Source organism: Hypanus sabinus, chromosome 20 (genome assembly GCF_030144855.1).
Source record: "Hypanus sabinus isolate sHypSab1 chromosome 20, sHypSab1.hap1, whole genome shotgun sequence".
Classification (NCBI taxonomy): Eukaryota; Metazoa; Chordata; class Chondrichthyes; order Myliobatiformes; family Dasyatidae; genus Hypanus; species Hypanus sabinus.
The window spans coordinates 40,606,642-40,626,789 of record NC_082725.1 but is presented as its reverse complement, the minus strand read 5'-3'; the positions used below and the strand labels follow the sequence as shown (position 1 = coordinate 40,626,789).

General features: G+C 40.5%; 1 protein-coding gene across 1 annotated transcript in view; it reads right to left on the bottom strand.

The window, feature by feature from the left end:
* LOC132378208 (collagen alpha-6(VI) chain-like) overlaps positions 1-20,148 on the bottom strand; it is a 126,204-nt gene that overhangs the window by 59,143 nt on the left and 46,913 nt on the right. Inside the window, 8 exon segments of the mRNA XM_059944918.1 lie at positions 5,052-5,114; positions 5,568-5,621; positions 6,875-6,919; positions 7,234-7,260; positions 7,341-7,412; positions 9,283-9,336; positions 10,019-10,111; positions 11,972-12,120. Of these exon segments, the coding sequence (XP_059800901.1) occupies positions 5,052-5,114; positions 5,568-5,621; positions 6,875-6,919; positions 7,234-7,260; positions 7,341-7,412; positions 9,283-9,336; positions 10,019-10,111; positions 11,972-12,120 (557 nt within the window).

Below are 20,148 nucleotides of genomic sequence, written 5' to 3'. Positions count from 1 at the left end.
TTTTCCCGTTTTTACCAGATCTTAGTCTTTATTCTTTGGTGATGGGAGAAGATTTTAACTTCTGGCTAGACCCAATTTTAGACCGACGATCTTCTAAACCAGTGTCTCTTAATAAATCATCTTTGTTTATTCAATCTTTTTATTGAAATGTGGTATTGCTGATATTTGGCATTTCTTACATCCTTTAGGTAGGGGGTATTTGTTTTTTCCCATGTTCATCATACCTATTCCATGATTGATTACTTTTTTATTGATAGTCAAATGATTTCATCAGTTCATTCCTGTGAATATAAAGAGATTGCTGTTTCAGATCATGCTCCTGTATTTCTATCTTTAAATCTTCCTGTTCTTTCTCAAACAAACAGAATTTGGCATTTTAATACAATTTTGTTATCTGATAAGGATTTTTAAAACTTTCTAGAGAGGCATATTATAGCCAATCAATTGAAACCATTAGAACGAAAATATGCTATAGCTCCAGATCCTGTTTTATATAAAAGACATGTTGAAGTTAAAACTAAGTATGATCTTCTGTTAACATATCCAATTGAAACTCAAATTCTTAAAGATAAAACTCAATTCTACATTCACAGAGATAAATCAGGTGGAGTACTGGCCAACCAACTAAAAAATTCTGTAGTTAAATGACAGATTAAAGGAATTTGCAAAACTAATGGTGATAGGACAACTGATCACTCTGAAATAAATGATACCTTTATGGAATTCTATTCTAAACGTTATAGTTCTGATTTCCCTAAAGATAATACGGTAGTGAATAATTTTCTAGATCAATTAAATATCCCTGCACTTTCTGCAAATAATTGTAAACAGATGGATCAACCCAGTTCTTACGAGGAAATTGCCAAGGCTATATGTTCATTACACTTGGGGAAGGCTAGAGATCCAGATGGATTTTCAGGAGAATTTTATAAGACTTTTTCTTCATTAATTATACCACAGTTACACTTAGTCTTTCTTTTTGGATTCTTTCAAGTTGGGTAGCTTGTCTCAATATTGTTATGAAGCCTCTGTTTCGCTTATCCTAAAGAAGAACAAGGACCCAACTGAATGATGCTCTTCATATAGGCCAATTTCACTACTCAATGTTGATACGAAAATCCTTTCTGAAGCTCTGGCTCGTAGGATTGAAAATATTCTATCTTCTATTATTTCTGATGATCAGATTATATTTATTAAAAACTGACATTCCTATTTTAATATACGCCGTGTATTAAATGTTATTTACTCTCCCTCCCTGGAGATATCAGAATGTATAATATCCTTAGCTGCTGAGAAGGCCTTCGATCGGGTTGAATGGAATTATTTATTTAAAGCCTTAGAAAATTTTAATTTTGGACCAGATTTTATTCAATGGATTAAATTACTTTATTTAACTCCTTCTGCTCGGGTTGTTACTAATATTCAAAATTCCAAACCACTTAAACTTCATTGCAGAACTAGACAAGGCTGTCCATTGAGCCCTTTGCTCTTTGATCTAGCTTTAGAACCTCTTGCCATTGTTTTTCGAGAATCTGATGTTATAAGTGGCATTTTAAGGAAAGGTATTACTCACAAAAATTCGCTTTACGCTGATAATATATTGCTGTTTATCTCTGATGTTGAGACCTCATTACGTTGTGTACTTTCTTTACTCTCCTGTTTTATTCAGTTTTCAGGATATAAATTGAACCTACATAAGAGTGAATTATTTCCTTTAAATAATTTGGTATCAATTAATACCAATCTCCCTTTTAAAGTTGTAAGAAATCAACTTACTTATTTGGGTGTAACAGTTACTAAGAATCACAAACGCCTGTTTAAAGAATACATTTTTACTTTACTGAATCATGTAAGAAGCATTTCATGAAATTGGACACCTCTTTCAGTATCGTTCATTAGACGAATTAATTTTATTAAAATGAATATTCCACCTAAATTTATATATCCTTTTCAGGCTTTACCCATTTTATTTCCTAAATCCTTTTTTGGCTCTCTTGATTCTAATTTATCCTCTTATATATGGAAAAATAAATGTTCTCATTTAAATAAAGTTTGTTTTCAAAAATCTTAGAAGTCTGAAGGTTTAGCCTTACCTAATTTTAGGTTTTATTACTGGCAGTTAATATACGATATCTTACATTTTGGCCATATTATATTAATCATGTAGACTGTCCCGTATGGGCTTCTTTAGAAGCCAACTCTTAATAAATTTTCTATTATTTCTCTTCTTGGATCCTAACTTCCTTTATCTGTAAGTAAACTAATTGATAATTTAATAGTTAAACATAATCTGAGGACCTGGATACAATTTAGAAAACCACTTTGGTTTATTGAGATTTCCCCTTTCAAGTCCTATTTATTCAAATTTTTTAAACCCTCAATGACTGATTTAATTTTTAAAGAATGGGATAGGTTGGGGACTAAACGTTTTGGGGATCTGTTTGTTGGGGGAAACCATTTTTCATTTGAGTAATTGTCAGCTAAATATAGCTTACACAAAACTCACTTTTTTATTATTTACAAATCAGAGATTTTTTAAGATCTCCATTATGTACGTTTCCTATAAGCTCAGATAAGAACTTACTAGATGGAAATTTTGGTTTGACACCTTTTCATAATGGTTCAATATCTAATATTTATGGTATGTTACTGGAGACGAGGAATATTCCTTTAGACAAAATTAAGAATCTCTGGGAACCAGATTTACAGACATCAATATATGAGGAAACTTGGAATGAAATTTGTACACTGGTTAATACTTCATCGCTATATGCTCATCATTCCCTCATACAACTTAAGGTGGTACATAGAGCTCATATGACTATCTCATTTTATTTGGATATATCTCCCTACTGTGACAGATGTAATAACATAATTCATATGTTTTGGACTTGTCCAAGTATTGAAAAATATTGGAAGGAAGTTTTTTCAAGCTTTTTCCTTACTTACTAAAGTCAATTTTAAACCTAACCATCTGATGGAACTATTTAGTATTGTTGCAGGACAAGATATTAAGCTGAAGGCATCTGATTTACTTATTTTGGCCTTTAGCTCTCTTACAGCTAGGAGGAAGCTTTTGTTTAAATGGGAAGATGTTTTTCCTCCTACTCATGCTCATGTCATGTTTAGATTTAGAGAAGATTTGTTGTTTAATTTCTGAATCTCATCAAGACTTTCAAACATTGTGAGGACCTCTTCTGAATTATTTTCAAAACTGTCAATTCATTGTTTAAACTCAGATGTTGGCTATTATTAATTTTTATTATATGAGAAAGTATTTTACCTTCTTTTCTTAATAAACAGCTTCAGTCTTGGTAGGGGTTAGATTCTTTTTTTTTGTAATCAGTTGGTATAGTTCAGTATAACTTTTGATTAACTTATATGAATACAGGGTAATGAGATTGTTATTATGAACAGATATTATGTAATTGGTAGTTTTTAAAAATCTTTTTTGAACTTTTATACACTTTCTTCTACTCTGTATCTTCTGTGTAGAAACTAATAAAAATATTGGAAAGAAAAAAATATACTTAATAGATCTAAGTGAAGATCTTTGTCTTTCATAATTGCAAGGGAAGCCAATAGAAAGCTATATCAGCCATGGTGAAAAATAAAAGTTATTGAATTTCCCTTATTCTTATGACAATAGGTTTAGGTTAAAGTAATTCTTTTATACAACTAAGGCCCTTAATGTTACACTGCACAACCATTGTTCTGGGGCTTAATAAGATTTTTATCAGATGATTTATCATATTTAGTTTCACTTGTATTCAGCTACTTTCACATTTAGAGTCCACAGCATTTTACTAGAAAGTTTGAAGTATAGCAGGACCATAAATGCTGCAAGAACAGATCAGGGCTGAGCATCTTATGATGAGAGACCCTTCTATCAGTCCCAAGGGAAAAGTGAAGTCGGTGATGGAGTATTCTCAAGTAACCTTGCTCATTTCTAAAGGGCCTAGAGGTAGAGTAGTATATTTGAAAAGAGTTGGCTTAAATGTTTACTCATTCTACAACTAGTTGACAGTGGCTGCAATGTGTACTGAATGTTGCACCGGCCAAACTGGAAACTCCTCCTCCTGGAGGGAGAAGGCCAGCAGAAAAGAGGAACTAGTATCAGTTTCCAGTTCCCTTTCAAGTTATATAATATTTTAACACTGCAATGTCTAATTTGTGGAATTCCTGTGGATATCGGACCAACTTCATTGCACAGTTCCAGAAAGCATTTTGTGATCGCTCTGACAAGAGGAATTGGATGACAAGTGAATGCTAACAATGCCTGGTGGTACCACTAACTTTGGAATGAATCACATGAAATTGGACTACTATTGACTTCCCAAACTCTAATTGTACTTTGCAAATGTTCATGTTGGTTTGTTAGGCTTATGCTGGTACTTGGAGCCTTCCCATCAGACTGATTGTCCCTGTCTTTCTTTGCTGTCACCAATATTCTCTCACATACACATCAACTCTTATTGATTCTTCTGCTAAATTACCTACACAAGGGCCAACAGAACCCAATCAACCCAAGAACATCTCTTTAGGATGTGGGATGAAATCATGTGGTCACAGGAAGAATATACAAACTTCATACGTAGAGTACCCAAGCACAGGAACAAACTTGGGTCACTTTGATTAACTTCCGTCCAGTAGTCAAGGCTGATCTTATGATCCCAGTGTGGTCCTCAGGCAGCAAATGAGCTCCTGAGAGAATAAGGCTTCACATTGGGAAATATGCACTTCTGTTTACAAGAAAAAAATATTAAGAGAAAGATAAAACTCAATCCATCACTGAAATGGGAAATTAGCAACTAAATGTGACCAGGAAACCTGAATTATGATCTAATCTGAAGTGGTAGCCGATTCAGCAGGTTAAAATGAATATTCAGCATCCAGCTTGTTACAAAATTCACTATGTACAACCAAGTGCTGATCAAAGGAATGATCAAAAAAGCTACATCAGGATGGTTGTGCATTTGAAAGTATGGAGCTATCTGTTTAAAATTATTTAGCAAATATACATAATGTATAATGATGATTTATCTACTTACTGAGTCCCCTTGTAGACCTGGTTCTCCACGGTCACCTTTACGTCCTCGACTGCCTTTGCTTCCCTGAAGAGTATATGTGACAGATTAAAACGAGAACACTGAGAAATATCCGATGAAATTTTCTGAAAGCTACTGGATGCAGATCTCTCTATGGGTCTTTGTGTACTCTGCTTATACTATTTTTTTGTAATTGAACAGGTATACATAACTTGGCTGATCAACACTCAGAAACTGGGATACTCATTAGGAGGAACACAGAAACAAGATTGTTAAAGCTTTTAAAATCAATGTGAAAGCCAACTCAGGACATCACATGCTTAATCCTAAAATGAACTTAACAATAAATGAACAAATAACTGGAAGACAAATGGGTTTTGATTATTAATAGTCTGTTTATAATGGAGGATGAAATAATAATCATATTTGTAATTTAATGTTGTTTAGTTGCAGATTGCATTTAATGTCTTGTGTGTATATTCTAAATTCAATAAAATCTGATCCAAAAAAAGTTTTTACAGTATTTCCATCAGCCCCTTTTTCTCCATCGACCCCAGGAATCCCAGGATCTCCCTGAAAGATAATATATTGGATTCATTTACTAAAAACATTTAATGCATGAGATCAAAATGAAACAGAAAATCAATCATGCTACTGCATTCATATAACATTTGCTTACAATTTCAAATTACACAAAAGCACTTTACAGCTATGAAGTGTAGCTACTATATCAATGCAGAAAACTTTATAATCAGTTAAAAGATATTCTCATAAATGTTAGTGACCTGTTAAATTCTTTTTGGGATATTCGTTAAGGATTAAATAGTAACTGAGAAATTTTTAAAAAAACCTCCCACGCACTTTGAACAGTACCGCATGATCTTTTTCCATAATCTCATTTGGACATTCCTGAGAGAGTATCTCTTAGTAATAGAACCAGCAAAATACAAAGTAACTTCTTGTCAGATTGCTACTGCAAATTGGGAAAATCTACTATCAATATTACGGTCTGCGGTTTTCCATCAATATTGGCTGTGGCTCAAGGTTTCCATTCTGCTCTCAGAGTTGAAGATGATTTCTCAAATCCCATTTGAAGACTTGAACACAAAAATCTAGGTTCACATCCCTATTCTGCTCTAAGTATACTCTGTACTGTCTGCCGTCCTCTGGTTGAAATAAATCCCAAGAAACCACTTTGCAGGAGGAGACTGGACAAACAATCAGCTGATCTGATCAACATTTATCTTTGATCAACATCCCCAAATAAGTTTCTCTGGTCATCATCTCATTACAGCTTGTGGGATCCTACTATGGAGGAATTGCCACTTGTATTTCCTACAATACAAGATTGTCTGCGTTATGGAAGTATTTGCTAAATCCTGAGACTGAAAAGAATTTTATAAAGTCAGGCCTTTCTTCCTTTGTCAAAAAAGTCATGAGCAAACACTAGATTAAGACAACAACCTACAGAGAATCCCATCAGTTTTACATTTGGAGCATTCATTTTAATGGGAAGTGGGTATGTAAACAAAATCAATGGGTTCTGTGCCTTAAGACTTCCAGTGCAGGAAAAAGCAGAAAATTACAAAAGAGAAGTCTTTACCCTGAACCAAATTAAAATAGTATGAAAGGCATTTAAAATGCAAAGCGTGCAATTTGATGTGATTATGTAAAAACTTCCTGATATCTGACAGATTTAAAGGCATGCAGGTTTGACAAGCATTCCAGTGGCAATGTGGCCCTTTAGGTCCTACAGCCGAATCTAACCCAGTTGTGGGGAAATGCTGGAAACAGCAGTACAAAAAGTATCTTGAATCTTCACATACCTCCTCTCCATCTATTCCATCCAAACCATTGGCAGCCGTGTCACCCTGTCAAGAGAACATTTGTCCTTCAGTGAAAGATGCTGTACCATATAGCTTACATTATAAAAAGGGGCTAATTTATGTTGTAGTAACATGTTACACATGCTATCAGGTGCATATTGATCTGTATGTGTGCGTCAAATTCGGACTCTACCAGTAAAGAACCATGAAACTTAGCTCCTGTCTCCAGCGTTTTTATTAATAACATAGATGTGTAACCAGGCCACATACACAACATATGCCTAACAGATAAATAGGCATTCTATAAAGTAATTGCAAAATTTGGATGGAAAATTGGTTAAGCCTGAAAGCATATTTACCTTCTGTCCTCTATGCCCTCTTGATCCCTGAAAAACAATGAATATTAAGTTAATCCTGGAGTTTTAAACCGAGCCAAGATGCAACTTTATCCAATTAAACCACATACCTTGTGGCCATTGGGACCTTGGCATCCATCTTCTCCTCGAGCTCCAGTAATACCTGGACCTCCCCTGCTACCCTAAAGAGCCGGAACACAGTTTATTGGTGACAGTGAGAAGGCCGAATCACAACATAAACATCATAGTAGACACTGTCCTTAAGCTTCAAAATTCCTTCCTTGTATTTTGTCTGAAATACTTTCATTTTCCACTCACCAAAGTGAAAACACAAAGCAAGTATGAAAGCAAGGGCTTGAATAGAAATACATTTGTATCAACTTTGTTTGTATTGCAAGCGATAAGTAAAGAACAACCCAACTAACTATTCAAGCCAGCTCTGCCTTTCAAAATTTCAGAGCTACTTTTCTAACAGGCAAGAGAAAATCTGTGTAATAAACACAAAATGCTAGAGGAACTCAGCAGGCCAAGCAGCATATCTGGAAAAGAGTAAACTGTCAATGCTTTGGGCCAAAACCTTTCATCTGGAGTGGGGAGTAAATAGACAAGACCTCAGAGTAAGAGGATGGGGGAGGGAGGAAGAAGTTTAATGTAGTAGATGGTGGGTGAAACCAGGAGATGAGTTGAGGTGAAGTAAAGAGCTGGGAAGTCCATCTGTGAAATAAATAGTGTGGTGGAGAAAAGGGTATCTGATAGGAGAGGACAGAAGGCCATGGAAGAAAGGGAAGGGGAAGAAGAACCAGAAGGAGGTGATGGGCAGGTAAGGAGATAAGGTGAGAGAGGAAAACAGGAATGGGGAATGGAGAAAGAGGGCAATTACTGGAAGTCTGAGAAATTGATGTTCATGCCATCAGGTTGGAGACAAGCCCAATGGAATATAAGGTATTGTTCCTCCAACCTGAGTGTGGTCTCATCACGGTGGTAGAGGAGACCATGGACTGACTTGTCAAAATGGGAATGGGTAGTCACCAGAAGATCCCACTTATTGTGGTCGATGCAGCACAGGTGGTTGGTGAAGTGGTCTCTCAATCTATGTTGGGTCTCACCAAACTACAGGAGGCCATACCGGGAGCACCAGATACAGTAGATGACCACAACAGACTCACAGCTGAAGTGTCGCCTCACTTGGAGGGTATGTTTGGGGCCCTGAACAGTAGTGAGGAAAGAGGTGTAGGGGCAGGTGTGGCACCTGTTTTGCTTGCAAGGTTAAGTACCAAGAGGGAGATCAGTGGGGCAAATGGGCAAGGTACTCTTGTAGGGAGCAATCCATGCAGAAAGCAGAAAGTGAGAGGGAGGGAAAGATGTGTTTGGTGGTGGGATCCCATTGGAGACGGTAGAAGTTATGGAGAATTAAGTGCTGGACACCGAGGCCGGTGGGGTGGTAGGTGAGGACAAGAGGAACTCCATCCCTGAAGGGGTGGTGAGTGGATGGGGTGAGGACAGACATGCATGAAATGAAAGAGATGTGGGTGAGGTCAGTGTGGATGGTGCAGGAAGGAAAGTCACTTTCGTTTAAGAAGGAGGATACCTCATTAGTTCTGGAATGAAAAGACTCATCCCAAGGACAGGTGCCATGCAGACAGAGGAATTGAGTGAAGGGGATGGTATTTTTTACATGACACAGTTTGGGAAGAGGTATAGTCCAGTAGTTGTGAGAAACAGCTTCACCTATTGTCACAACTGTATTTTTCTTGTAACTGTCTATGATGTCTCTGCAAATTTGCTACTCTAAATCCTATCGAGTGTGGAGTGGTCTATAATATAATCCCATCAATGTAGTCATCCCTTCATTTTTCATCAGTTCCACCCATAAAGCCTCAGTAGGTAAGTCCTGCAGCCTGTTCTGTCTGAGCACCACCCTTACATTTTCCCTGACTAATAGTGTCACGTCACACCCTTTAATACCTCCACCTCTATCATATCTAAGCATTTAAATTATTCCTGTACAAAACATCACTCTTGAAAAAACTTGTTACATTGCATCAGGCTTACCTCTTTGCCCTCTTCACCTTCATATCCTTGAAATCCTTTTTGACCTTTTTGCCCCTGAAATTAGATCATGGCAAAAACAATTATCAAGCATGCTAAAATTAGATACTGGAAGTTTCAGTGTTAGCTCAAATAATGTTTTAATCAGACAGGATTGTTTTGCATGACCCTGAATCAAGACTTAAGATCAAATATTAATCTGAGCCACTTTACCCACCAAATTAACTGATACAAGTCTGCAATTGTCCTGATTCTCTATCATAAAAGTTAAAGAGACAATACCATGTTAAAGAACTAAAGAATTGCTTTAGACACACATGACCTGCATTTTGGTTCACTTATCAGCATGTAACTTGCAGAGTTCTGTCAGGAAATGTCCAGAAATTCTAACACAGTAAATCATTGTAAATATGCAGTTTGTCCAGATTGTCAAGGAAGGCTTTTCCAATTATTCTGGAGGTATTGGTAGAGGTTCCATCTGGATACGGCACCCCAAGGTGCGTCTGCTGGTGGATCAGGGAGGAGCTCCCTTCATTTACACAGAAAAGTGAACTTACCATTAATGAGATTTTAATCTTTGAAACAAGTGAAATTCAATTGACATTGCACACATCAACTGCCATTGGTTAAGGGACACAATAAAGTTTAATATTCAGAGTTTCAGCCATTTAATCAACAAATAAACAGAGCCACATAAAGAAGCCATATTCTGTTGAGTAGCATACAATTTTTGATTTACCAAAGATCCTCTTTTTCCTCGATCTCCTCTATTTCCTAATTGCCCTGAGCACTTGCAAATTATTTTACAGCATTCTCTCTCTGCAATTGTGTCCTGCAAGAAAATAAATTGAGACAGATTAATCATTAGTTGGAGCATTTTTAAGATTAACATATTTTCTATTTTATTTTTATTTATGATGTTAGTGAAGGAAGATTAAGCTCCTTAACCACTGTGAAGGACAAATTGTAGTGGGTTTTCTTTAGAGGACGCAGTGTTCAGCTCCAATTCCAAGGCATAATAAAAGATATGCAAACTGCAGATACATTAAGGAAAATTGTGGTCATCCTCTGTGTCAGAGGTCTGCATAATTACACAAAGTTAGAGTCAGCTTCAAAAAAGATGCTTATGTATTTTTCAGAGGATGATGCTAGCAAATCCTAGTGCATTCTAGTGCGGGGTACCATACGCTGTTTGGACAACTTAAACTCTGGCCCAGATGATGGGATGTTCACTCCTCTCTCCATGGCACTGAGGCAATGAAAATTGCCCCGACCTCTGTGCTCTGTGCCTGCTAACATAATGAACTGATACCAAAGCATTGGGCCTGTTCCGGGCTATTCCAGGGTTCAGATCTAAGGACTCATTTTAGTTCAGAATGTTCTTGCTCTCTTCTATTGTTTATATAATTTGAGATTTCTCCCCCTTTCTCTGTGTATTGGGAGTCAGTCTTTAATTTTTTTTTAATTGGTTCTTTCAGGTTTCTTGTTTTGAGACTGTGTAGCCAAACAGATTTCAACGTTGTATAATTTATACATTCTTTGTTAATAAATGTACTTTGAAACTTTGAAATAGGTTGACATGTTAGCTGCTTAAGTATGGATACATGTCAAATAGAACATAGAACAGTACAGCATAGGAATGGGCTCCTCCTTCCATGGTGTCAGTGTTAACTACAATGCCGAACTTAACTAAATCTTTTCTGCTTGTGTGTGTTTACATCCCTCCATTCCATGAACATCTACGTGTCTATCTATCAGCCTCTTAAATGCTACCAGGTTACCTGCCTCCACCATTACGCCCTGTCAACCTGGTCCCAGTACCTGCAAATGCCGTGTAGTAAACTTGCCCACACACTTCTTTCTAACTTTCTCTCTCTTATGACATGCATGAGCATGCCTGTTATATTCACTTATTTCAATGGATTCAAATCATGTATGAGGAATATAAGCATGTCAATTGAAGTTTAACTTTAGCTTCAAGGCCTCTATGATATATAAACATATAAATTTAAAGTAAGCCAAATGGATGCTAATTCATATTCTTTGCATTAATGATACTGTACAAATTGTAAGTTATAAATTATAAGTTAATATGACAGTTCATACTGTCCCCTTGGTGCAGTAAAACATCCCACCGTGCAGCACAGCAGCCAGTCCAAACAATTTCTGTAAGTGCAGGTGTTAATGTGTGACAGACAGACAAGAATCATGATGTTATCAAAAGGTTGTGTGACTAGATAAAATGCCAGGAAACTCACAACCAGGCAAAAAAGCTTTGAATGGAAACTACCCTCAATTTTCCATTTAAACTTAAGACATTTCTCAGATGTGCAATTTAATTTGGAGTACATGATATAAGAGATGCACAACACATTGTTGATATCACTGCACACACCTAGAGGTAGATGCATTTCATATACACTGTGGGTCCAGATTATGTCTTATTTGGATGTTATTTGTATTTAGATATTATATATTGAATTAGTATGATAAGTCAGGCATTAAACCATCTACATGTTCAGTAATATAGTTCATCAATTAAAAACAAGTTATACTTTTCAGATACCTGATTTGCTTACTGATTCTAAAAAAGAATCCTTGTAAAAAAAACAATTGACTAAATCAATAAATAGTTTATTACAGATATTTTCTAAAACTTCTGATAACCTTTGACTCTTACAAAATCACTTACAATTGCTGACAATAATTCATTTCCAATATCCGGCTTGTTAATCATCAGTTCCTCTCGGTAACCAAACCCTCTTCCAAATTCCAGTTCAGCAATTTTGTCAGCATTTTCTGTTCCTTCCAGGGGAACGAAGATCAGTCCATGGATACCCTCTTGTAAAGAAAAAATACAATGATTGTCCATTATTAAAATAATTTTCAACTTCTTGAATCCTACATTAATTAAGATGTTTCTCTTGGAATTTTACATTTTAACACATTACAGGATCATAAGTGAACTTCTGTTCATGAGTTGTCTATTTACTTGTTGATACTTCCTAAACATTCCCATTTCTTCAGCTCCATCCAGTGGAGTTCAGACAAAAAATGTCGAGAATCAGGCTTGGGAAATGAGGTTCAAGAGATGCAGAAAGATGAGGTGAAGGAATCCCAGAGTTTGGAGTCTTGGTGACGACTGCCCAGATACTGGGCAGCTCACTTACATGTATAAAGATATTAATCAGAGACAGAAGCTGTCCTCAATCTTCAAATAAGACCAGGTTTGGATCCACATCATTTGCAGGACTTATATGCATAAATAAACTTCATGCATAATAATGTTAAAATGTGCCTAACACATCCTTAACACCATTGAGTGTACGTGGAGAGCTCCTTCTGACTGCATGTCACATACATTGTGAACCTAGGATAAGTTTTGGTAAATGGGCAATCTCACTCGTGATATATCCTTTTAAGAAGTCGGCTCTGTAGGATGCAAGATATCACATACAATAATTTGTACAAATACTTTGATGCATGAAATCTTCCCAGCTTGTGCCACAGGAGTCTAACTAGACAAATCATAAACCAGGTAAGTGGTTGGCTTTAAGTAAACTTTTACAGGAAAAGGAGAGACCGAGAAGTTTAAAGATTATACTTCTATAAAGGCTGAGGGCTTAGGCATCTGTAAGAAATGAGGAACAGAATGCCAAAAGTCTGGAGTCAGAGAAATGCCAAATTTTTGAAGGGTGTTAGGACTATAAAGTGCCAAGATGCTCATCAGGATGCAGAAACTATGAAAGCAAGTCAAAGGCTATTCTTTATGGTGAAGATTAGAATTGAAGAAGCACAGTACTGCCGGAGAGCGTTGTGGAGCTAGGAAGCAGCGAATGATTCGCAAGGAGATAGATGAATAAATCTTGGTGCAAATTCTTTTATGAGTTAAATGCCCTCTCTCTCTCTCTCTCTCTCCGTCTTTCACTTTCCCTCTATTCATCTACTTTTTCCCGATAGTCTGAACCATTATCCCACACAGCATGGAGAAATGTTTAGCACCCATTTTGCAGTGCATACAGATCACTTGGGGAGATAAATAACTTATGTTGCCTCTCCATCATCACTGAAAGTTAGCTCACTTTTATTTCTAAAAGCTGGATGTGGGCATCACAAGCTAAGCCAACATTTATTGTCCATCCCGAGTTGCCATTGAGAAGGTGGCGATGAGCTCGCTTCTTGAATGGCTGCAGTCCTTGGGAAGTAGGTAGACCCACAGTGCTGTTAAGGAGGGAATTCCATGATCCTGACCCAGTAACAACGAAGGAATGGAAATATATTTCCAAGTCAGGATGGTGAGTGACATGGAGGGGGATTTCCAGGTGGTGGTAATCCCTGTATATCTTGGTTTCAACCTTCTAGATGGCAATGGTTGTAGGTCTGGAAGGAGCTGCCTTAGGCACTTTGGTATATTATTGCAGTGCATTTTGTAGATAGTACACACTGCTGCAAATGTTTGTTGATGGTGGAGTGACTGGATGCTTGTGGGCTGCCTTGTACTGAATGGTGTCAAGCTTCTAGAGTGTTGGTGGAGCTGCACTCATCCAGGTGAGTGGTGAGTATTCCATTACACTCCTGACTGAGACTTGTAGATGGTGGACAGGCTTCGGGGAATCAGGAAGTGAATTACATGTGACAGGATTTCTAGCCTTTGACCTGCTTTGGTAGCCATGGTGTTTATATAGCTGGACCATAGTTCAGTTTCTTTTCAATCATAACCACCCCCCCAGGATGTAGATAGTAAAGGATTAGGTGATGGGGATGACATTGAATATCAAGGGACAATGGTTAGAACCTCTCATGTTGGAGATGGTCATTGCCTGGCACTTGCGTGGCTCAAATGCTACTTATCACTTGTCAGCCCCAGCCCGGACATTGTCCAGATGCTGCTACATTTGAACTGCTTCACTATCTGAGGAATGATGAACAGTGCAGAACAGTGTGCAGTCATCTGCGAACATTCCCACTTCTGACCTTATGATGGAAGGAAAGTCACTGAAGCAGCTGAAGATGGTTTGCCCTGTTATGAATGTACCACAGCTCTGAGGGGCCGAAGGGACGGGAGCAGCCCCCTCCTTCCGGAGAATCGCAAGAGCACTATTAATTTGGGTCTCAGACCCAGGCAAATGAGAGACAATGTAACGGTTTTTGCCATTGCTCTTAGAGACAACTGTGCTGAGGGCATGACCCTGCTACGTGACAGCTACCACGGATATGGACACCCTCGGGCAATGTGGGGGTGGGGATTGCATCACCCTACTTTGATGGACATCTACAACTCTGCAGGTCAAGATAAAAGGGGACTGCAGAGCGCGGTACCCCAGAGAGACGCACCAGTAGGATTCGATCGCTCAGCGCTTCCGTGATAGCTGGAAGCCAGTCAAAATCCACATGCGCTCCGTAACTTCTCTGCCTGGGGAGCGGGTGGCTGATAATACCGGGAAGGCCTTCGAACTAATAACAGGGAAAGAATGCTCCCCTGATTCAACGGTGTTGCTTCGTCAAAGACCCGGGCAAGCTTTTCCCATTTCTCCTCACTCTCTCTGAAAAACGTGAAACGCAGCGATTCCCCAAAAAGACTGAAGCCTGCAGACTTCTGAGTGACTTTTATATTTCCAACGGACAATATATTATCCCCTAGACAACAGTCGAGATTATTTTCTTAATGACGATTATTGCTATACCCGCGCTTTAGATTGAGTTTTGCCGATGTATATGTTCTGAATGTTTGTATTAACCCTACTTTTGTGCCCCCCTTTATGAATAAAACATTTGAAAATAGTGCCATCAGACTCCAACGGACCTCTCTATCTTTGCTGGTGAGTTATCCAGTTACAGGATACGTAACAACTTGGGGTTTCTCGTCTCGGGATTTGACACCAAATTGGGAGGCCAGTGAATTGGGCTTGTAGTCCAAAACTTGAATCTGTTTACACGGGTAGCCAGATGGGAAACCAGCAAAGATGGACGTTTGGTGAATTTATGAAAAACCCGACTGTGGGGGCGCTAGAAGCGGCCACCAAATCAGACTTGTTAAATTTGGCGAAGGAGTTGAATCTCGCAGAAGTGAGGTCGTCCATAAAAAGGGCCAGAACCCAGTATTACATTGGGAAGAAGGTGTTTGAAGCTGAGGTATTGGGAGATATCCCTGAAAAGGTACCATCAAGTGGGATGGTTCAGTTAGAGGTGGAGAAATTAAGGCTGGAACATGAAATTAAGTTAAAAGAGCTGGAAGCAGCAGAGAGAGAGAAAGAAAGGGCTGAGAGAGAAAGGCAGCAGGCGTTCCACCTAAAGGAGCTAGAGGTGAAACGGGACCAAGCTGAGAGGCAAAGACAGCATGAAATTCACCTAAAGGAGCTAGAAGCAGTCGAGAAATAGAAACAGAGGCAACATGACTGGGAGATGGAGAAGGTAAGGAACAAGAGAAGAGATCAAGAGTTAGACTGAGCAGAGCGGTTTAATGTTAGTAGGGAGTTGAGATTGGTACCCCCGTTCGAGGAGACAGATGTTGATAGTTATTTCTTATTTTTTGAAAAGGTGGCAGTAAATCAGAAGTGGCCAAAAGAGCAGTGGGTGGCATTGTTACAAAGTGTGTTAAAGGGGAAGGCCCAACGAGCATATGCGGCATTGTCCCTGGAGGAGGGATCAGTGGAGAATTATGCTGAAGTAAAGGAAGCCATTCTCCGGGCTTACGAATTGGTACCTGAGGCCTATAGACAAAAGTTTAGAAATTTAAGGAAAGGGTGGAATCAAACGTATACCGAGCAAGCCCATGAGAAGCGGGTGCTCTTGGACCGTTGGTGCACCGCGGAAAGGGTGGATGAGGATTATGGGCATCTCAGAGAGTTACTGTTGATTGAGGAATTTAAAAGTTGTGTTCCGGAGGAGATCCGGATGTATTTGAATGAGAGGCCGACTAGGTCCGTCGCAGAATTTGCTAGGTTCGCAGATGAGTATGTCCTAACTCACAAGACAAAGTTTGCCTCAACAAAAAGTTACCCGAGAGACCGTGGGAACGGTAGGGAAAGCCCGCCGGCTAAGGTAGAAACTCAGCCGGGAGCTAGCCGGAAAGGTGAGGATACCAGGCCAGAAATCTGGAGATTTCCTGGTTTTACCTGTTTCAATTGTGGAAAGTTGGGACATATTGCATCTAAGTGCCCCGCTCTGAGGAAGGAGCCAAAAAAAGGGAAAGCAGCTATCCCTATAGGATGTATCGTGTTGATAGGAAAATTGGTGAGAGGGCCCCCGGTAGATGGAGTACAGGAGCGGCGTGAGACGTTTAGTTCCGTAGGAACCGTGTCCCTGGATGAGGGAGGCCCACAAATTCCAGTACGGATCTGGAGAGACAGTGGAGCTGAGCTATCATTGATTAGCCGTAAAGTGCTAGAGTTCGGATCTCCAACGGGAGAGGTAGCCCTGAGAGGCATAGGAAAATGGACCAAAGTGGTACCCTTGCATAGGGTCCTTCTAGATTGTGAGTTGGTGTCGGGACCAGTGGAGCTGGGGGTCCTGCCGGAGTTGCCGGGGGAAGGCGTGGATGTCCTTCTGGGGAACGACCTAGCGGGAGGGAAAATGGGAACAGCCGTGAAGCTGACAACCCAGCCTGCGAGGATTGAGGCCCCTCCCTCAGATCTGAAGATATACCCCACCTGCGCGGTCACTCGCAGCATGTCGAAAAAGACAGCTGAGAGAGAGAGCAGTCTAAATCTGGCCGGTTTTGCTTTGGCCGACACGTTTTTACCGACTCTATACCAGCGAGGGTTCGAGGAAGGTAAACCGGAGAGTAAGGAGGAGGGAGAGAGAAAACAGGGGGAGGTAGACCTGCCCTTAGCCGGATGAGAGTTTGTACGGGAACAGGAAAGGGATGAGGAGCTGTTAGCCTTGAGAGAGTTGGTTCTTTCGGAGACCGAGGTTGAAACCGAGCCCGAAGGTTACTACCTGAAGGAGGGTGTGTTGATGAGGAAGTGGAGGCCCCCCAAGGTGTCGGTCGATGAGGACTGGGTGGTGGTACATCAGATAGTAATCCCGAAAGCGTATCGGGACGAAATTCTGAACTTAGCTCATAAGGAACCGTTAGGTGGGCATCTGGGAATAACGAAGACAGTGGATCGGGTTCAAAGAGAGTTCTATTGGCCAAACATGAGAAAAGAGATTACTGAATATTGTAAAAGGTGTCATACCTGCCAAATGGTGGGTAAGCCGAACCAAATTATCCCTAAGGCACCCCTCCGACCCATCCCCGCGTGCAAGGAGCCTTTCTCCCAAATCATTGTGGATTTTGTGGGACCCCTACCTAAAACTGCGAGGGGGCGGCAGTATGTCATGACCATGATGTGTGCTGCTACACGATTTCCAGAGGCTGTGCCTCTGGGTAATATTAGGATCGCTGTGGTGGTGAGGACCCTCATCAAATTCTTTACCACAGTGGGGCTGCCTAAGGAGATACAATCGGATCAGGGGAGTACCTTCACATCTAACGCATTTCGGCAGATGATGACCCAGCTAGGGGTCAAACAAATTCTAGCCTCCGCGTACCACCCGGAATCCCAAGGGGTGTTGGAAAGGTTCCACGCTACACTAAAGACCATGCTTAAAATTTATTGTCAGGAGAACCTTCGAGACTGGGATGAGGCTTTACCCCTTCCGTTATTTGCCGTCAGGGATACAGTCCAGTGCTCCCTGGGGTTCAGTCCATTTGAGCTCGTTTTCGGTCACAGGCTGAAACCCTCTCTAACCCTCCTGAGAGAAAAGTGGTCTAGCCCGGCCGTTCAAGTCAGTGTGATCAACTATGTTCTGAAATTCCGGGAGAGGCTACATAAAGTACGCGCCTTGGCAAAGGAAAACCTTAAAGAATCCCAGGAAAAAATGAGCCAGTGGTATAACCCAAGAGCGAGAGAACGAGAGTTTTACGTAGGCGACAAGGTTTTGGTCCTATTTCCGGTAGTTACCCATCCCCTTCAGGCGAGGTTTCAAGGACCATATACAGTGCGTAAGAAAATAGACTCGCTGAATTACGTGATTGAAACTCCCGATCGGCGAAAGCCGACCCAGTTAGTTCACATGAACATGATGAAAAGGTACCATGACACCACCTCCGCGGTGGTCGGTGTGGCCATGAAAACCGATGAGGTAGGGGGGGATGGCCCGGAGGGACCAGAGCGGTTTGAAAAGATAGGTATAGTCCCCACCAGATTGGAGAACTCTATGGCATTGGCAAGCCTTGCGGATAAAGTTAGACACTTAAAGCCTGAACAGCGGGAGCAGATAATACAGCTCATTAACTGGCATGCAGACTTATACCCAGATCTTCCCCGAAGGTGTAGTGGGACGCAACATGATGTGATAGTTACCTCAACCCAGCCCATAAATCAGGCACCTTATCGTATGAATTCCAAAAACAGCCAGCTAGTAGAAAAGGAGATTGAACATATGCTAGCTGCTGGGATGATCCGTGAATCCTCTTCCACGTGGGCTTCTCCTTGTGTGGTTGTCCCAAAACTGGACGGTACCATAAGATTCTGTACCGATTACCGGAAGGTCAACGCGGTCACCCAGACAGATGCTTACCCTATTCCCCGGGTGGGTGATTGCATTGACCAAGTGGGGAAGGCGAGGTACATCACAAAAGTTGACTTGTTAAAGGGATACTGGTGCGTTCCTTTAACGGACAGGGCTCGAGAGATTTCCGCCTTTGTCACCCCATCCGGGTTGTACGAGTACAACGTTATGCCATTTGGGATGAAAAATGCACCAGGGACATTCCAGTGGATGATAGACGCTGTGATAAAAGGGTTAACCCACACCAAGGCTTATCTTGACGACGTGATAGTTTGGAGTGACACCTGGGAGGAGCACCTGGAGGCTGTAGAAAGTCTGTTTACCCGAATGTCGGCAGCCCGCCTTACAGTAAACCTTGCCAAGAGTGAATTTGGTCATGCCACTATCCCTATTTGGGGTATGTGGTGGGAGAGGGACAGTTGGCTCCTGTGCAGGCGAAGGTACAGGCTATTTCTGAGGTTCCTGTACCCTACAATGAAAGGGCCCTGAGGAGGTTTTTGGGCATGGTGGGATACTATCGGAAATTCTGTAAAAATTTTGCGGACGTTGCGCTCCCCCTTACAAAACTCCTATGGAAGGAGGAAAAACTTGAGTGGGGTCCCCCTTGTCAGAATGCTTTTGAAAAGTTAAAAGCCGTATTGTGCCATCACCCGGTGTTAAAAGCACCCTATTTGTTAGCACCCTTCTCCTTGGCAACGGACGCCAGTGATGAGGCTGCAGGAGCAGTCCTCTTACAGCAAGCAGGGGATGGAGTGGAGCACCCGGTAGCATATTTCTCTCGGAAGGTCAATGTACACCAGAGGAATTACTCTACCGTAGAAAAGGAATTGTTGGCACTTGTGTTGGCGATACAATATTTCGAAGTATACATTTGTTCCGCACAAAAACCCCTAGTGGTCTATACCGATCACAACCCATTGGTATTCCTGGCCAATATGAAAAATAAAAACAGGAGGTTATTGAGCTGGAGTCTGATGCTGCAGGAATTCGATATTAAGATACAGCACATTAAGGGGAGTGATAATGTGCTAGCGGATTGTTTATCTAGATGCAGAACTAAGTATATAACTGTATGGCTCTGTAATTAAAAGAAAAAGCTTGGATATTGTGTTAGATTAAAAATCATGTAAGACTCTGTACAACTCCGTTTTTAACCGCTGGTAAAAAACATTTTTTTAGAGGGGAGGTGTTATGAATGTACCACAGCTCTGAGGGGCTGAAGGGACGGGAGCAGTCCCCTCCTTCTGGAGAATCGCAAGAGCACTATTAATTCGGGTCTCGGACCCAGGCAAATGAGAGACAATGTAACGG